Consider the following 19,387-nt stretch of genomic DNA (forward strand, 5'->3'; position numbering starts at 1 on the left):
ATCTTCCATCTGCTTGTTTACTCTCCAAATGGCTGCAATGGCTGGAGCTGGGCCAATCTGGAGCCAGGAGCTTCTTCCAGGTCTCCTGCATGGGTGTAGGGGCCCAAGCACTTGGGCCATCTTCTGTTGCTTTCCCAGGCCATAGCAGAGAGCTGGATGGGAAGAGGAAAAGCTGGGACTTGAACTGTCCTTTTTTTTTTTTTTTTTTTTTTAAAGATTTATTTTAAAGTCAGATCTACAGAGAGAGGGACAGACAGAGAAAGAGGTCTTGCATCAACTGGTTCACTCCCCAGGTGGCTGCATCAGCCAGGACTGCAGGGCCCCCAGCACTTGGGCCATCTGCTCTTTTTCCCAGGCCATTAGCAGGGAGCTGGATTGGAAGTGGAGCAGTCGGGACTTGAACCCATATGGGATGCCTGTGTTGCAGGTGTTGACTGCCCACCACACCACAATGCTGGCCTCTTGTTGAGTGTTTTGACTGAAAATACCTCTTTGAAATTCTATCTTCTGCTTTTTCTGACCATTTCTTGTTTTATTTGACCCCTAAATGTTGGTAAACCTGGGAATTTTGCTATATAGATACATTTTTGACTCAACAGGAGAGTCCCAGGTGACTGTCTACTCTGGTAACTTTACTATCAGAGATCTTCATGTTTGTCTCGACTCACACTTCTTCCTAAGCTCCAGATTCGGTTCCTTCTCCGCATCCCGACTGAAGTAGACGGGAAGGAGCCGCGGTGTGACAGAGCTGGAGGATAGCTGCCCTCTGAGCTGTAAGAGCGTGTCATCAACTTCAAGGGCATGTTCAGCAGACAAGCAAGGAAACCTTACATCTGACATTCATAAATAAAATAGCCTTGATGGTGTGAGAAATATCCTTTTACCTGTTTGTTCAAGAGATGAACTTGGACTCAGGAAGTGCATTGAAAACAGGACTTTCTTATCAGTCTTGCATGATTGGGTGTCTGAAGAGCAGTTGCAGCAAGCGTTTATATCCTATCAAGCTGGTTACTCCCCTGGTTCCTCATTGGCTGAGTACTGTGGGACATATAATCTTCTTGGAGGTTGCCTAAGTTACAAAATTACCTTCCCCATTCCTTCTCTGTACTTTAATTTCCTCTTGTGAGTTGCCTACTCAGGAGCATCCTGTTTGCCTAATGAGTTTTGCTACATCTGCAAGTCAGCTAACAGTAATTTTCCATTCTGTGTTGAAAATGGACCACCAGGGACTGTCACTGTGGCTTATCGGTAAAGCTGCCGCCTGCGGTGCTGGTATCCCATATGGGTGCCAGTTCAAGTCTTGGTTGCTTGACTTCCGATCCAGCTTTCTGCTATGGCCTAGGAAAGCAGAAGAAAATGGCCCAAGTCCTTAGGCCCCTGCACCTGCGTGGGAGACCCAGAAGAAGCTCCTGGCTTCAGATAGGCCCAGCTTCAGCTGTTGCAGCCATTTGGGGAGTGAGCCAGTGGATGGAAGACTCCTCTCTCTCTCTCTCTCTCTCTCTCTCTCCCTCCCTCCCTCCCTCTCCCTCTCCCCCTCTCTCCCTCCCTCCCTCCCTCCCTCTCTCCCTCTCTCCCTCTCTCCCTCTCTGCCTCTACCTGTCAAATAAATAAATCCAATCTTTAAAAAAAAGAAAAAGAAGAAAGAAAATGGACCACCAGACATTTTCTTCCAAGGGACTGGCATGCTGCAGTAGGATAAGCTTCTGCTTGTGATGCTAGTATCCCGTATGGGTTGCAGTTTGAATCTTGGCTGCTCTGCTTTTGATCCAGCTCCCTGCTGTTGCATCTGCGAAAGCAGTGGAAGGTGGTGTAAGTGCTTGGGCCCCTGCACCCATGTAGGAGACCTGGATTAAGCTCCTAGCTCCTGGCTACAGCCTGGCCCAGCTCTGGCTGTTACGTCCATTTGGGGAGTTAACCAGTGAATGGAAGATCTGCTTTCATAGGTGCTCTCTTTGTAACTCTGCTTTTCAAAAAAAATAAATAAACAAGAAAGCTTTGCCTATTAGGATGTACTAGCAAGAAACTGTAACTCTCAAGGAATTAAGCCCTTCAAGAATGACTTGTGAACTGCAAGAGAGGAATGAGGACAAGGGAGTTCCAAATGGCAACTATTAGATGGTTTGGAACTGTGCCAACTGGATGAGTAATGTGAGATTTACCCAAACTTTGAAGTGAAATATAATCCTAGAGGCTGGTGAGCTACTATTAGCAAGTGACAATGGAAAAAACTATTCATAGTAGTGGTTCCAAGACATTTTATAAATTGTTTATTTTAATTATGTTATTTTGGTTATATAGAAAAAATAATGTGCTACTAGCTTAATTTGAATGCCACGTCAGAATAGTAGATGCTCTTTATGTAGTAGGGAAACAAACAGAAATCTTTGAAACAGAAGTGATAAGATCATCACTGTGTTTACTATCTAATACTGTGTACTTTTTCAGATGAGTAATGGTCACCGATTTTTCGAAACTCAGCACTGTGGCATCTGCAGTGGCTCCCCTTCATTTTGTTTCTCACCCAGCTAAATGGTCCAGCTAGAGGAATCCTGAGAAAGTGGGATTTTATTTTCTTTGTTAGAATCTATGACAATTGAAAAGCTTTGAAACTTTCTTCTTATAAATGAAAAAAAATTTTGAAAATTACATTTTGAAATCCAGGAGCATTTTAACATGAAAAATTCTTTTTTTTTTTAAAGATTGATTTATTTATTTGAAAGTCAGAGTTACACAGAGAGAGGAGAGGCAGAAAGAGAGAGAGGTCTTCCATCTGATGGTTCACTCCCCAATTGGCCTCAACGGCTCGAGCTGCGCTGATCTGAAGCCAGGAGCCAGGAGCTTCTCCGGGTCTCCCTTCTGGGTCTCGAACTGGCGCCCATATGGGATGCCGGCGCTTCAGGCCAGGGTGTTAACCCGCTGTACCACAACCAGGCCCCAACATGCAAAATTCTTAATAGTATTCTAATTTCCTTAAAAAAAAATATGGATTTACTCTTCTGGGAGATGTTCTGATATTAAAATTACTGCTATTATGTAATCATCTTTTTTTATTTATTTCCATCTTCTTGAAAGGCAGAGTGACAGAGCAGGATCTTCCATCTACTGGTTCACTCCTTAAATGCCCCCAACAGCCAGGGGTGGGCCAGGCCGAAGCCATGAGCCCAGGATTCCATCTGGATCTCTTACATGGGTGACAGGAGCCAAAGCACGTAAGCCATATTCTGCTGTCTCCCAGAGTGCATTAGCAGGAAGCTGGATTGGAAACAAGAGGACCAGGGACTCTATAACTGATGCTCTGATAGGAGATGCACACATTCCAAATGATGGCTTAACCTGCTGTGCCACAAGACCCACTCCTAACCTCATTTTCTGATCTATATATTTTGATATATATCATACGAGGGTCCTTCACCAAGTTTGTGGGGAAGATGGAATTAAAAGATAAAACTTAATTTGATGAAGAGAATTTGTAAAAACCCATGCATAATTTTTAAATATACATCTGTAACTTTCAAAGGGCCCTCATATGCATGGCTTTCAGATTTTTTTGCACCAAAATAAATTTATTTTTTAGATTAAGAAATATAACATAGTTGAACCTAGAAAGCACCTTGTATAGCAGATACCCTCCCATGGGATATCATGAAAAGAATCCTCCCCTTTGTTAACACAGAAGAGTGCACTCAAGGAACCGATTTGCCTAGAAACTGATTTAAAATAATTCTGGACCACTTGTGGAAATGTATCCATATGAACCTTCAAGAGTGGCATCCAATTAAGTATATTTTGTAGTATATATTGAAACCTTATTTATGAAGGAAACTTGGATAATTTGTATCTTCAGTGTTTATTGATAAACACTTTGAGTTTATTGATAAAATGAAATTGATATACCTTAACTAATACCATGCTTAATTGTAAATGATATTATTACTTGTTTGTACCATGTTTACATATATTTTTTTTGAAAGATTTTGTTTGTTTATTTGAGAGGTAGAGTTAAGGGCAGTGAGAGGTAGAGACAGACAGAAAGGTCTTTCTTCAACTGGTTCAATCTCCAAATGGCCGCAATGGCCAGAGCTAGGCCAATCGGAAGCCAGGAGCTTCTTCCGGGTCTCCCACATGGGTGCAAAAGCCCAAGGACTTGGGCCATCTTCTACTCTATCCCAGGCTATAGTAGAGAGCTGGATCGGAAGAGGAGCAGCCGGGACACGAACCAGTGCTCATGTGGGATGCTGGCGCCACAGGCAGTGGCTTAACCTATTATGCCCCAGTGCTGTCCCTGTTTACATATATTTTTAAGTAAAAGAACACAACATACAATAAACCAGTATTGCTAACTAAAAGTGTTAATGTATATATTTATATGCACAAGAGTATGGAAAAAAAAGTAAAAAAAAAAAAAAATCTACCAATAGGATGTTGCTCTATTTCTTTATGGTCTGAATTTCATAATTTTATAATTCTTCTTGATGGTGGTGGTGGGGAAGTTATTTCATTTTTGAGGGGGCCAGCACTGTGACATAGTGGGTAAAGCCACTGCCTGCAGTACCGGCATCCCATGTGGACACCAGTTCGAGTCCCAGCTGCTCCACTTCTTATCCAGCTCTCTGCTGTGGCCTGGGAAAACAGTAGAATGTGGTCCAAGTCCTTGGGCCCCTGCACTCGGGTGGGAAGACCTGGGAGAAGCTCCTGGCTCCTGGCTTCGGATCAGCGCAGCTCCAGCTGTTGCGGCCAGCTGGGGAGTGAATCAGCGGATGGAAGACCTTTTTCTCTGCTTCTCTTCTCTCTGTGTAACTCTGACTTTCAAATAAATAAATAAATCTTTAAAAAAAATTGAAATGAAAACCAAATTGGGGAATTTTAGAGAATGTGAATTAGGTTGTTACTCTTGTATTCTGTACATGCCGATGACTGTGACCGTGTGAAGAAGTGAGACATATCCTGTAAAGGGCAAGCTGGAAGTTAGGAAGATCCCACCTTTAAATGTGGAGGTATAGAGATGGCCTCGTCTTGGGCTCATTTCCCACAGTTGTGACTTTTGCTATTTCTTAGGTTTTTTTTTTTTTTTTAATTCAAAAATAGAAATGAAGAATTTGAGGGGTCAGATGGAGTTGTTTTAAAACATCGGTGCTCATCCCCTTTTTCTCTCATTTCCTTTTTTCTTTGGACAACGATCTTGACCTCTTGTCTTTTAAATAATATGAATACATCACAGATTCATGCAGTTTCAGTGTTAAGCATTGTATGTTTCTCTTCCCACCGTGGAAAAGCAGAATTGGACTTATAATCCATCCTTAGCACAAATCTATTTGTTTCTTGATTGCATTATAATTCGGGGGGTGGGGTGGGTTAGTTGTCCTGTTATGATTATGTAAATAGTTTTTGTGGCAAAATAATGTGATGAACTATTTTTCCTTTCTTGAATACCTTTTAATTTTCCCCGAGTTTAATAATGGTCATTTTCTTATTTTTCCTGTGTACCTTCTCATCTCATTTATTCCCAGACTTTTTTTTTTTTTTTGACAGGCAGAGTGGATAGTGAGAGAGAGAGACAGAGAGAAAGGTCTTCCTTTTTGCCGTTGGTTCACCCTCCAATGGACGCTGCGGCCGGCACATCATGCTGATCCGAAGCCAGGAGCCTAGCTCTTCTCCTGGTCTCCCATGCGGGTGCAGGGCCCAAGCACTTGGGCCATCCTCCACTGCCTTCCCGGGCCATAGCAGAGAGCTGGCCTGGAAGAGGGGCAACCGGGATTAGAACCCGGTGTGCCGGCACTGCAAAGCGGAGGATTAGCCTGTTAAGCCACAGCGCTGGCCATTCCCAGACTTTTAAAACTTGTATGAATCTCATTACAATTCATAATCATAAGTAATTCTGCCAACTTCATCTTCTATAAGAATTTTATTCTCCAAAATACTTAGGATTCTTTTTCGTCCCAGGGTTCTGCAGTTTTATTGTCATTCAAGTCAGTTCCAGCCTGTGTATTGGGAATACCGTGGTAGTATGGAAACTCGTTATTTTTTTTGGGAAAATTTCCTTGAATTATTGCATTAATGATTTCCTATTCTCACTTTTCACCATTTTCTTTGCTCTTTCTCCCTCTGGAATGCCTGGTCCCAGACTAACTCTCTGGTTCTCTGTTGTCTTCATTGCTTCTTTGCTGTGCTTTCAGGGTAGACTTCCTCAGTTTTATTTTTCTAGCCATTCTGTTGAGTTTTTCCTTTCCCAAGGTTTTTTGCTCCCAAAACATTTTTTGTCTCTACATCTACAATATTAATTATTTTATAATTTCAGTCTCTTATTAAGGTGGGTATTGTTAATTGCTTTTTTTGAGTTTTTGGAAGTGTTTTAAATCTCTACATAATCTCTGTTCCTTGCTACTTTTTCTTCCTTACTGTTATTTTGTTTTCTGTCCTGCATTGTAACTTTCCTCTGATACTTGGTCATGTTGACACTTTGCATCTGTTCACTTTTCAGCTTGGATGTACTATCAGTGTCCAGGGGCCCAGTTTTAGTTTTGGGTTTCCTGCTGAGCAATGCTAATAGGATTTTGCAAGAAGAGGACGAGCAATCATCCAGCTGTCCAGAGAGGAGAAAGGGACACGGGAATCTGGTTACTCCACAGATTTTTCAAGGAAGTCTTGTTATTTTAGTCATATTTCTCCTATTTTTTTTTTTTTTTGACAGGCAGAGTGGACAGTGAGAGAGAGAGAGACAGAGAGAAAGGTCTTCCTTTTGCTGTTGGTTCACCCTCCAATGGCCGCCGCGGCCGGCGTGCTGTGGCCGGTGCACCGCGCTGATCCGAAGGCAGGAGCCAGGTGCTTCTCCTGGTCTCCCATGGGTGCAGGGCCCAAGCACTTGGGCCATCCTCCACTGCACTCCCCGGGCCATAGCAGAGAGCTGGCCTGGAAGAGGGGCAACCGGGACAGAATCCGGCACCCCGACCGGGACTAGAACCCGGTGTGCCGGCGCCGCAAGGCGGAGGATTAGCCTGTTGAGCCACGGCGCCTGCTTCCCCTATTTCTGGAACTAGTTTCCATGTTAAAATGGTTCAATTCTAATTCACTCAGCTTTTCTACCTGCTTGGGACAAGTTTTTGTTAGGTAACTTTTTAAATCCCTCACACGAGAACATCTTGAAATTTCTGGTTTCCACACTTTTCTTGAGCTCGAGTCTCTTTCTCCCATCCTGCTAATGAGTTTATTCTTTCAAAACATAAAAGCAAAACAAGTGAGCAAGCAAAAAAGCCCTTTACAAACATTTCATTGGAATTTTAGGAGAGAGCAAAAGTAGATGCATGAAGGGACTTCAGAAACTTTGTGGAAACGTGGGATAAAAGGTGTTTGTCGGGGCAGTGTTGTGGCATAGCAGGTAAAGCCCGCCTGCGACACCACTGTCCCCAATGGGCATCACATCCCGGCTGCTTCACTTCCCATCCAGCTCCCTGCTAATGACCTGGGAAAGCAACGAAAGGTGGCCCAAGTGTTTGGGCCCCTGCCATCCATGTGGGAGACCTGGAAGAAGCTCCTGACTTCAGCCTGTCCCAGTCCTGGCTGTTGTGGTCGTTTGGCAAGTAAACTGGCGGATGGAAGATCTGTCTCTCCCTCCCTCTCTCTAACTTTGACTTTCAAATGAATAAAATAAATAAATAAATAATGTTGGCACCAAAATATTTTTTGAAAATCCATGCATAGCGTTTTTCTAAATTTTTTTTAAAGATTTATTTATTTGTTTGAAAGGCAGAGCTACAGAGAAGCAGGGACAGACAGAGAGGGAGAGGTCTTCCATCCACTGATTCACTCCCCAAATGGCTGCAATGGTTGGAGCTGAGCTGATCCGAAGCCAGGAGCCAGAAATTTCATTCAGGTCACCCACATGAGTGCCAGGGCTCAAGGACTTGGGCCATCCTTTATTGCTTTCCCAGGCCGTAGCAGAGAGCTGGATCAGAAGTGGAGCAGCTGGGACTCGAATTGATGTTCTTATGAGATGCCGGCACTGCAGGCGGTGGCTTTACCTGCTATGCCACAGCACTGTTAATGCTAGCTTTTTTTATGATATGTTCCCATGAATTTTTTGAAGACTCTAGGTATGTGCTAAGCCAGCAGTCCTTACCAGAATTTATTTCTCCCTTCTTTTAGATCTTTTGTTTGGTAGTTCAACTTTTAGTAGTTTAGAATGAATTCTCAACTACACATTTCGAATCACCTGGAAAGCTTTTGCAAATGACCAGTACTTGGATCTGAAAGATTATTCTAATGTATATGAGAATCTCGATCTGAAAAAAATTTTGAAACTGGCAAAAGGCCACAATTTCTAAAAATATTATTATCACTTATTAGAACTTAATATGTTGGGATCAGTGTTGTAGTGAGTGAATCCAGTAGTGCCTGTGATGCCAGCATCCCATATGGGTGCCAGTTCGAGACCTGGCTGTTCCACTTCTGATTCAGCGTACTGCTAATGTGCCTGGGAAAGTAGTAGAAGATGGCCCAAGTGCTTGAATACCTACATCTATGTGGGAGACCCGAAAGAGGCTTCTGGCTCCTGGCTCTGGCCTGGCCCATCCCCAACCATGTGGGGTATCTCTCTCGCCTCACCCCCCTTTCTCTGTAACTCTACCTTTCAAGTAAATAAATAAATCCTTTTAAAAAATCTATTAGCATTATAAATTCTATTTCAAACATTTTAAATTCTGCTAGAAATATTAACTTTTCTTAATAGAAGTTGAGAATGAATTTCTTTGAAGGGTCTGTTCTTCCTTGCATTCCATTAAACAACATTATAGAAGCCAAATCTTTATTGGAAATGGAAAATCCGTAATTCTTTAGAAACTCCAATTAGTAGTGTACAGGATAACTTGAGGAGCAGTCATGGAATGCACCATGAGTCTAGTTAAATAAGAAAAAACAATAATGGGGATGGTGCTGTGGCGCAGCGGCTTAAAGCCCCAGCCTGCATCCTATATGGGCGCTGGTTCCCGTCCCAGCTGCTCCACTTCCTAGCCAGCTCTCTGCTGTGGCCTGGAAAAGCAGTAGAAGATGGCCCAAGTCCTTGGGCCCCTGCACCCACATAGGAGACTCGGAAGAAGCTCCTGACTCCTGGCTTCGGATTGGTGCAGCGGATGGAAGACCTCTCTCTCTCTCTCTCTCTGCCTCTCCTTTTCTTTGTGTAACTCTGACTTTCAAATAAATAAATAAATCTAAAAAAAATATACACACACAAACACACTACGGTGTGTTTACATGTTTATTAAATTTTGTTTCATAAATATGAGAGGATACCAATATTTCCAACTGTCTAAAATATTTATGAAACTTCATGTACACTTTATCATAAAGATAGTATCCAATTCAAAATAGAAATTTACAAAGTTATTGCTCTGAGTATATTAAAAATTTTTTTTAGTAAGGTCAAAAAAATTTATGAAAGCAGGCTTTACATAGTCAAAAGAAGCATGTGTGCTTTTATTATTGAAAAGGTTAAAGAACCAAGAATTTAGTTTAAAATTTAATGAAAATAAAGACAGGAAGAAAAAATACAAATAAAAGTAAAAATTATTTTAAAGTTTTATATATATATATATTTGACACTTACAGATACTAAAGTAGATTAGAGAATTCTGTATATATGTTGTAGTGAAAAGTTATCCCCCAAAATCAGATTGCAAGATAATTATACTTTTAACACATATGTTAGTTAAAGACAAAATTTTTCAAATTTCAGTGTTTTTTTTCCCCTTGATAGATGCAACAAAGATTGCAGGATACTTTTTGCTTTAATCACATAATATTCTTTAATTTTTAATAATGATTATTACCTATAGTGTATAAACGGAAAAAAAGATATATCCATTTTGAGGGGGGTAAATGCAATATTTCACCACGTTGCAACATGAAAAATAGCAGGATTAATAAACCTATAAAAAGAAAAGACTCAGGGCTGGCGCTATTGCATAGTAGGCTAAACCTCTGCCTGCTGCACCAGCATCCCATTTGGGCGCCGGTTCATGTCCTGGCTGCTTCTCTTCCGATCCAGCTCTCTGCTTGTGGCCTGGGAAAGCAGTGGAGGATGATCCAAGTGCTTGGGCCGTTGCAGTCATGTGGGAGACCTGGAGGAGGCTCAGGTCCAGCCATTGCCGCCATCTGGGGAGTGAACCAGCAGATGGAAGACCTTTCTCTCTGTCTGTAACTCTGCCTCTCAAATAAATAAATAAAATCTTAATAAAAGACTCATAAAAAGATACAATAAACTATTGGTAAATATAATTAAATAAAATTAACCACAGAGTGGATATACAAGAGCACATCAGAAAGCTTATGGGAAATTGGAACTAAAAGATAAGTTTATTTTGGTGTGAAAAATTTGAAATCTATGCATAGTTTTTTCTTAATACATACTTTCCATGAATTTTTTTTTGAATACACCTTACATACATGAATCACATTATTTATGATTTCACTTAACTGAATTTTCCATGAACTTGCTTATTTTGAAATTCTTTATTTGAAAAGCAGGGTGAAACAAAGACATACGCGCATGTACACACACACACATACACACACACACAATCTTCTACTCCTGGTCCACTGTCCCACGTACCCACAGCAGCCTTGGACAAGTAGAAGCCAGGAGCTGAGAACTCAGTCTGGGTCTCTTTATTTCAGCTGGAATGCAGCTGTTTGAGCCATCACTTGCTGCCTCCCAGGGTGTGCGTTAATAAGAAGCTATAATCAAGAGCAGAGCTAAGACTTTAGGTGTCCCAAGTGGTATCTTGACTGCTGTGCCAAATGCTCACCCTATGAACTTTCTTTTCTTTAATCTTTATTTATTTGAGAGACAGAAAGAGACAGACAACAGAGGACCCGCCTGCTCGTTCACTCCTCAAATAACCTCAATGGCCAGTGCTGGGCCAGGTCTCCCCACATGGGAGAACCATCACCTGTGGTTTCCCAAGGTCTGCCTCTGCAGGCAGCTAGACTCAGGAGCTGGAGCTCGGGGACTGAACCTATGTACTCTGATACAGGATGTGGGCATCTTAACTGGCATCTCCCCATAAACATCTTGAAATTCCCATGTAAATCACATAGAATGAATATATGTATGCAAATATTAGAATAAACCTCAATAAAATTTCCAAGTATATTAAACATTCCAAATATATATCCTTAAATGTTCCTGTTAGAGAAAAAAATATAAAATGTACTTTATTTATATAACTATTCTTGATAACTTGAATATCATCAAAAAAGTACTTTTAAAAGGAAATAAAAACAAAAACTCAAGATGATTCATTTGCTGATGAATTCTTTAAAAACACATTTCTGGGGACCAATGCTGTGGCTTAGCTGGTAATGCTGCCTCCCGCAGTACCAGCATCCCATGTGGGTGCCAGTTCCAGTCCTGGCTGCTCCACATCCCATCCAACTCTCTACTATGGCCTGGGAAAGCAGTGGAAGTTGGCCTATTTGCTTGGGCCCCTGCACTTATGTGGAAGACCCAGAATAAGCACCTGGCTCCTGCTTCATGTCGGCCCAGCTCCAGCCGTAGCTGGAATACTCCACTTGGTGAGTAAACCAGCAGATGGAAGAATCAGTCTCTCTCTCTCTCTCTCTTTCACTCCTTCCCCCCATCCCTCTCCCTCTCTCTGTTTCTGTAACTCTGCCTTTCAATAAAATCAATAATTAAATAAAAAACTCATTTCAGAGGCAGATAATTTCTGTTTACTACAAAATGTTCTTAATTATTAAAATGCAATCAAGCCAAAGGTTAAAAACAGAGTAAAGATAGAATTTTTAAAAAGATAATCATTTGGGGCTGGTGCTGTGGCACAGCAGGTTAACTCCCTGGCCTGAAGTGCCATATGGGCGCCGGTTTGAGACCCGGCTGCTCCTCTTCCCATCCAGCTCTCTTCTCTGGATAGCAGTAGAAGATGGCCCAAGTCCTTGGGCCCCTGCACCTGTGTGGGAGACCTGGAAGAAGCTCCTGGCTCCTGGCTTCAGATTAGCACAGCTCTGGTCGTTGCGGCCAACTGGGGAGTGAACCATCGCATGGAAGACCTTTCTCTGCATCTCCTCTGTCTGTGTAACTCTGACTTTCAAATAAATAAATAAATCTTAAAAAAAAAAAATATTCATTCACATTCAATTTAGGATTTGATTATATTCCTTTAAATTATTAACTAGTAAAATGTATTAGAATACCAAAAAAATAAGTTTATGGGAAGAATCTTTTAGTGACTTAATACTGTAACTATTTTAATTCACTGGTACCAGGACCAACAAGGAAATAGCTCCAAAATAAAATTTTTGTGGGTAAAAATTTAATATGTGGTCAGAGAGGCACACGTATATAGAGAGAAGTCAAGAAATGTTTACAAATGGTGTTAATATAACTAAAAAATTTGGACTAATAGAAATTTAGGCTCTTTTAATATCATATTTAGTGTATAAATTTCAGATGGCTTACATAATTAAATAATTGGAAACAACAAGCCAAAGAATTTAATTGTGGATTTGTTTGTTTTTTTAAGATTTTTATTTTATTTATCTGAAAGGCAGTTACAGAGAGAGGGAGAGAGAGAAATCTTCCATCTGCTGATTCACTCCCCAAATGACTGCATGGCTGGAGCTGAGCCGGCCCAAAGCCAGGATCCAGGAACCTCTTGCAGGTCTCCCATATGGGTACAGGGGCCCAAGCTTGGGCCATCCTCTGCTGCTTTCCCAGGCACATTAGCAGGAGCCAAATCAGAAGTGACTTTTTTTTCTGTGCCAGTAGTGCTCCATAAACATGGAGAATGTTCCTAAAACCTCTGGACCTTCTGTAAGAAGTGTGGCAAGCACCAGAAGAAAAGCGGACAAGTGATCCAGTTCTAATCTTCATCTTATGTTTTGTTAGGAAAACTAAAAGAAGTGGAGCAGCCAGGACTCACACCACAATGCCAACCCTGAATGACCTTACATATGAGCATAAAACAACCATTCAGAAATCAGTCTTGTGATGTGTCAGGATTCATAAAAATCTCTGTGCTTTTTGAACCTGGAATCTCACAGATGAGAATTGATCCAAAGAAAATAACCCCCCCCCCCCACCTCCAAAAAACAAACCTATAAACCCAAAGATGTTATAGAGTTGTTTAAAATAATGAAAAATTAGAGGCCGGTGCCGCAGCTCACTAGGCTAATCCTCTGCCTAGCGGCGCCGGCACACCAGGTTCTAGTCCCGGTTGGGCGCCGGATTCTGTCCCGGTTGCCCCTCTTCCAGGCCAGCTCTCTGCTGTGGCCAGGGAGTGCAGTGGAGGATGGCCCAAGTGCTTGGGCCCTGCACCCCATGGGAGACCAGGAGAAGCACCTGGCTCCTGCCATCGGATCAGCGCGGTGCGCTGGCCGCAGCGCGCCGGCCGCGGCGGCCATTGGAGGGTGAACCAACGGCAAAGGAAGACCTTTCTCTCTGTCTCTCTCTCTCTCTCACTGTCCACTCTGCCTGTCAAAAAAAAAAAAAAAGAAAGAAAAAAAATTAGAAACAACTTAAGTGACTACTCAGGGAAGTAATTAAAAATTTCATGCACACCCTTATGAAATGCAATAATTAAAATGTGGTCCTAGAGATTGTGATTGGAAAGTGTTATCCAGGGTAATTTTTTAAAATAAGCTTTCAGATTGGAAGGAAATACACAAAAATGATAAGCAGTTATGATTATAGTTCATTCTTTTCCTGTTTCCTGTGATCCAGTGTATTGCTAGGCTGCAGTAGTCAGTGCAACACCCAAATCAGGAGGACTGGTTGACCTGAGAAGAGCGTGGACTTGGGAGATGGGAGACATGCAGGTCTGAGTTCAGGTCTGGCTCTGCTACCTACAACTTAGTCATTTAACCTTAGGTCCACCGTCTGAAAAGGGGGCTCATCTCTTCTTCATGATGGTTGTGAGGATTGGCAGTCACTAATACAAACATCGCAGCTGTAATACCGTGTAATACGGTGACAGCTTACAAGCTGCTAACGGCTGGTTTTCAGCCCTCACTTTCTTACCTCCAGGGGCAGATTGGTGGTGGCTTTGCTCTGTCTTCTTTCCCTGTAGAATCAAGACAGCAGGGAAGGGAAGATGGTAAAAGCACAGGATGGCCCTTAAACATCTGTTTGGCCATGGCACACTCCTATTTCACTGGCCCAGGGTAACCTCCGTGGTCTTGGAGGTCCAGTTCTTTCATGAGGATGGGACATACAAAGGGCAGCACATTTTTTGAACAAATAATTATGCAATGAGAGAGTATGTCCAGGTCTGCCACTTTAATAAGGTTATGCAGAGAAGGAAGATCAGGACAGTGAGTAATTCTGAAGTCTTACTGGGAAGACTGGGAAAGAGAGTCGCTGGAGGAGGCCGAGGAAGCTGGGTGGTCACTGGAGAGTGGGTTCAGTCCCGTGCTGAATGACACCAGTGGGTAGAAGTTACTGCACTGTATGCAAGTGTTTTGGTTCAGTATGGAGGCATAAAAGGAAAAGGAACAGAAAAGGAAATTGTTGGTTGTTTTAAATATGTTTAACTTCATTTGCATTCTACTGAATAGCCCTGAGAAGGAAGCAGAGAGTAGATGCTGGGGAGGGAGTATAGGAGGAAATTTGTTATCCAGTACAAAAATACAGTTAAGAAGAGTAAGTTCCGGTGTTCTGTTGTACAGTAACATGACTATGGTTGATTAACTTACTATGTATTTCAACATAGCTAGAGGAGAGGATTTTGAATGTTCCTAACACAAGGAAATAATGGGCATTTGAGGTGGATGGACATGCTAAAGGCCCTGCTTTGATCATTATACATACCATGTGTTTCAAAATACCACACTGCACCCCATAAATATGGACAATTATTATGTATCAGACTATTTTCATTTTATTTGAGAAGCAGAGAGACAAAGGCAGACAGAGAGCATCCGTCCCCGGGTTCATTCCCTAAATGACTGCAACAACCAGGGCGAAGCCAGGAGCCTGGAACTTAATCTTGATTTGTCATTGAGTAGTAGGGACTCAAATACTTGAGTCTGCTGCCTCCTAGGGTGTGATTAGTGGGAAGCTGGGTTGGAAGCGGAGAAGCCAGGCCTTGACCTGGGCACTCTGACATGGGATGCAGGTGTCCCAAGCACCAAACATCTTCCCCTTATGTGTCAATTTTTAAAAATCATAAAAAGAACACTATGAGTGTGTGTATGTAGTTATCAGAGGGAACAGTGAATAAGTACCTAAAGTCACATGGCAAATAAATAGCAAAACCAGTTTGGATTCCAGGTCTGTATAATTTTGTGTCTTTTTTTTTTTTTAAAGATTTATTTATTTATTTGAGAGGTAGAGTTACAGACAGTGAGAGAGAGAGAGAGAGAGAGAGAGAGAAAGGTCTTCCTTCCACTGGTTCACTCCCCCAAATGGCTGCAATGGCCAGAGCTGCGCCGATCCAAAGCCAGGCGCCAGAGGGAGCTTCTTCCTGGTCTCCCACGCTGGTGCAGGACCTGGGCCAGCTTCCACTGCCCTGCCAGACCATAGCAGAGAGCTGGATCAGAGGTGGAGCAGCCGGGACTCGCACCGGTACCCATATGGGATGCTGGTACTATAGGCAGCATCTTTACCTGCTATGCCACAGCGCCGGCCCCTCTATATAAAAAACAAAACTATAATGTCTTCACTGGTATATCAGCAATTAAGCTTAGAATTCACATAGTGTGAAAGGCACTTTTCCAAATAAATGGTAGCAACCCTATGAGCATTACAATCTGTATGTAACCGGAGATGTAGATAGGGGTTGTTATTAAGTAATAAACCTGCTCTCTGTTTGTAGCATAAGGCAGCCGCTTATTTCAGTCATATCTTTTCCCTCTAAAACTGTGTGTGTCTAAAACCTAACTGTAGTCATAGATTCTGAAATGAACCTGAAATTTTGCCTAGAAAATAATAAGAATTTTGTACTTGGGAAATTATTTTAGCACTGTTTTAGAATGGAGCCAAAGATTTAAATTAGGCTACTGGACTAAAATCTTACAAAAATGTCCTATAAGAAGCAAAAGAGATAGTTACTTGCCTTGCCTGACAAGGGAAACGTTTGCTTTCCTCCATTTCTGGTTCCTGGTTATCAGCCATTACCAGATCGATGTTTCCCAATGAAAATAACTTTTCTGGTTAGGAACTAACTGGTCCTTGGTAATAGGTTGTTTAAGAAAGAACCTTCTCAGTGCACACAGAGCAGAAATGTAAATGTAGCCTTTCAAAGATGCTCCTGTATTGAGATAAAATTCTAGATAGCGGTGCTCTTTGCTGCTTTCCCCTCATGGGGATATATTAGTATACAGATATTTTGATGCAACGGACTGCGGTTTGGGTAGTAGTTGTGAAGGAAGTGTTGCTTGCAAGGAGCATCAAATCCATTTTAAGCCAGAGATTAAAACAGCCAACTGCAGCTGCTTTTTCAGCACAGGTCTTAAGTGACCCATGTGCCAGGAGCCCCTTTCTAATTCTTAGTGATTCTTTTTTCTAGAAAGTGAGCCTGGAAGAGTACATTTCTTAAATTTCTGTGTTCCTTTACTCATTCATTCAGTGTTTCTTTGTACCAAGCCCTTGAGGAAACGGTAGTAGCAAGAGGGATACTGACCACGATTTCATTTACCGGGTATTATACCCAGCACACTGTAAGGCTCCCTGCTCTAGACTGACCTATGCTTGCCCAACTGCTTGCTCCTTTCTCTCTCCCCACCACTCTGCTTCCTCTTTTTATTCTTCTCTTCTCAAAACTCTTCTCTCTCTGAGATGATGACAAGCAAATTTTGAAATCAAATCATCCAAGAATAGGAGATATTATATGTGATATTTATGGTGTAACTTGCGTGGTGGGGCTGGGCATCATCACACAGTGCAAGGTGAAGCCGCTACTTGCAACACCAGTGTCCCATACTGAGCTCCAGTCCAGGTCCTGGCTGTCCACTTACAGTCCAGCTCCCCACTCATATGCCAAGGACGTCTGTAGATGATGGCCCAAACGTGGACCCTTGCCAACTGCGTGGGAGGCCTGGATAGAGCTGGAAGTTCCTGACTTGGGTCTGGCCTACCCCTGGCCATTGAGGCCATTTGAGGAGTGAACCAGTGGAGAGGAAGATAACCTCTCTGTCTCTCTCACTCTCTTTTGTTGCTGCCTTTCAAATAAATAAAATAAATCTTTTAAAAAAGAATTTGCATAGAATAGTAAAACAGGAGCTGATAAAAATCTTAATTTGCCTTAATGACCAAATGCCATGTCATTTATATAGGTCTCAAGGCAAGTACATGTGTTACTGAGCTCAGAAACCATTAATTTTTTTAAGATGTAAAAAATAATTATTTATTTGAAAGAGTGACAGATTTGGCGGAATGGGGACATCTTGGAGCTCTTTCATCTACTGGTTCACTCTGTAAATGGCTGCAACAGCTAGGGATGAGTCAGGCTGAAGCCAGGAACCTGAACTCCATCCAGGTCTCCCATGTGGATGGCAGGGGCCCAAGTGCTTGGATATCTTTTGCTGCTTTCTCAGACTAAGAATTAGCAGGAAGCAGGATCAGAAGTAGAGCAGCTGGGACTTGAACTGGCATGCTGACGTGGGATGCCTGTATCGAAGGCAGTGGCTTAATCTGCTGTGCGACAACAGAAAACATTGTCTTTAAATGGATTAATATTATTGTAAGAAATATTAGTATCCATATGTTTTTTTATATAAGTGTACTTTTCAGATGTAAACATTTATATGCTTTGATAATTTTCTATTGTATTTTCTGAATTTGAACTCCAATCTATTATTTCTAGAATTAGCTATTTTTGTGATAACCAGCCCCTTTTTTATTTTTCAGTGCTTTAATCACCTTATTTCATCTCTAGAGTATGTCCCCAGTTCAAGACATGTGAGTGTGTTTGTTGCTGTTGTCTTCTCTGTTGATTAATTTAAAAGTCATTAAAATTATTTTTATCTTCTTTAGCATCAGACAACAGTCAGCGCTTTCGAGAAACCTGTTTTGCATTTGCATTGACACCACAACAAGTGCAACAGATCAGTAGTTCCATGTAAGTTGTCTTCAAGTTTAACTTGGAATTTGGCCTTTGAATTCAGTCCTGCCTATTATAAGTAGTTTTAAAAAGCAGTATATTAGGTGAGAATATTAATGTCACAAATAATAGAATTGAAAATATTGTAGTGTGTTAGTTACTCTGAGGATAGATAGGTATAACTGATAACTTGAAAAAGTTTACTGGTGTAACAGTGTCTTTGAATCAACTTTAATGAGCATATTGTGAAAGTTATGGAGTTGTAATTCTCACTCTGTCTGTTCTAGGGATATTTCTGGGACCAAATGTGACTTCACAGTGCAGGTCCAGTTAAGGTACAGTGCCGACTACAGTGTATATCCAGATTCTTAGAGATAATATTCCCTAAAGATTAATTTTTAAATTTGCCTTGTTTCAGTAAGTGTATTAAAAATACTGAGTTCAGATATTCAGATAAGCAAAAGCATTCTGTTGGGCAATATCCTAATTTTTTTCCGATTTAGATTTTAGTAGAGCAAGTCATATATCCTATATATCACCACATTTCTCTACTCTAGTTGCTCCCAGTTGGTTAAGAAGCTCCTTTATCATAAGAGGCAAATTATTCTAGGTAAGGGACTAATATTTAACTCTACAGTGTTTCGTGAGCCAGCAAACACTGAAATATTCTGATTTGTCCTGTTTTTAAAACCATTAATTTAAATATGCTCTAATTTGGAACTCTATATGTCACATCTCTTCAGCATTTTTGGAGTTAACACAATTTGCTCATGTGGCCTCAACAGCTGCCTCTTATTCAGCTTTCCTTAGCCCACTCATTTCTTCTTAGAATATCCTATCTTTTATATTAACAAGCCTCTCTTACATAAGCCAGTCTCATTCTGCTCCTGCTATTCATTGACCATGTAGGAACCTAAGTGCTCCATATTGTCCTTTTCTTTCTTTCCTTTTTTTTTTTTCTTTTTTCCATATTGTTCTTTTTAAAACTTTGTTTTATTTGAAAGAGAGACAGAGAGAAATCTCCCATATTCTGGTCCACTCCCATACTGTACGCAACAGCCAAGTTCGAAGCCAGTAGCTGGGAACTTAGTTTGGATCTCTCATGTGGATGACAGGGACTCAACTACTTGAGCCATCACCTGCTGCCTCCCAGCAGACACATAGCAGGAGGTGGGCTCAGGAACAGAACTCCAGCTGAAACCCAGGCATGCTGATAAGAGTTGTGGACAGTCCAGCAGTGTCTCAGCTGCTGCACCAGCACCCACCCTCCACCCTGTTCTTGCTGTTATAGGGGTAGAAGAGAAGTATGAGACAGTTGTTTTCTTCAGTAAGTTTTTCCT

The 19,387-nt window shown here is 41.6% G+C and overlaps 1 protein-coding gene across 2 annotated transcripts in view; it reads left to right on the forward strand.

Moving 5' to 3' along the window:
- The window catches only part of PIAS1 (protein inhibitor of activated STAT 1), a 143,444-nt gene that overhangs the window by 77,943 nt on the left and 46,114 nt on the right, over positions 1 to 19,387 (forward strand). For both annotated transcript variants that reach the window (XM_062206208.1, XM_062206207.1), the window contains exons 3-4: positions 17,981 to 18,065; positions 18,335 to 18,382. In XM_062206208.1, the coding sequence (XP_062062192.1) occupies positions 17,981 to 18,065; positions 18,335 to 18,382 (133 nt within the window). The remainder of the gene's footprint in view (positions 1 to 17,980; positions 18,066 to 18,334; positions 18,383 to 19,387) is intronic.

The sequence above is a fragment of the Lepus europaeus genome, chromosome 11, assembly GCF_033115175.1.
Source record: "Lepus europaeus isolate LE1 chromosome 11, mLepTim1.pri, whole genome shotgun sequence".
NCBI classification, from domain to species: Eukaryota; Metazoa; Chordata; class Mammalia; order Lagomorpha; family Leporidae; genus Lepus; species Lepus europaeus.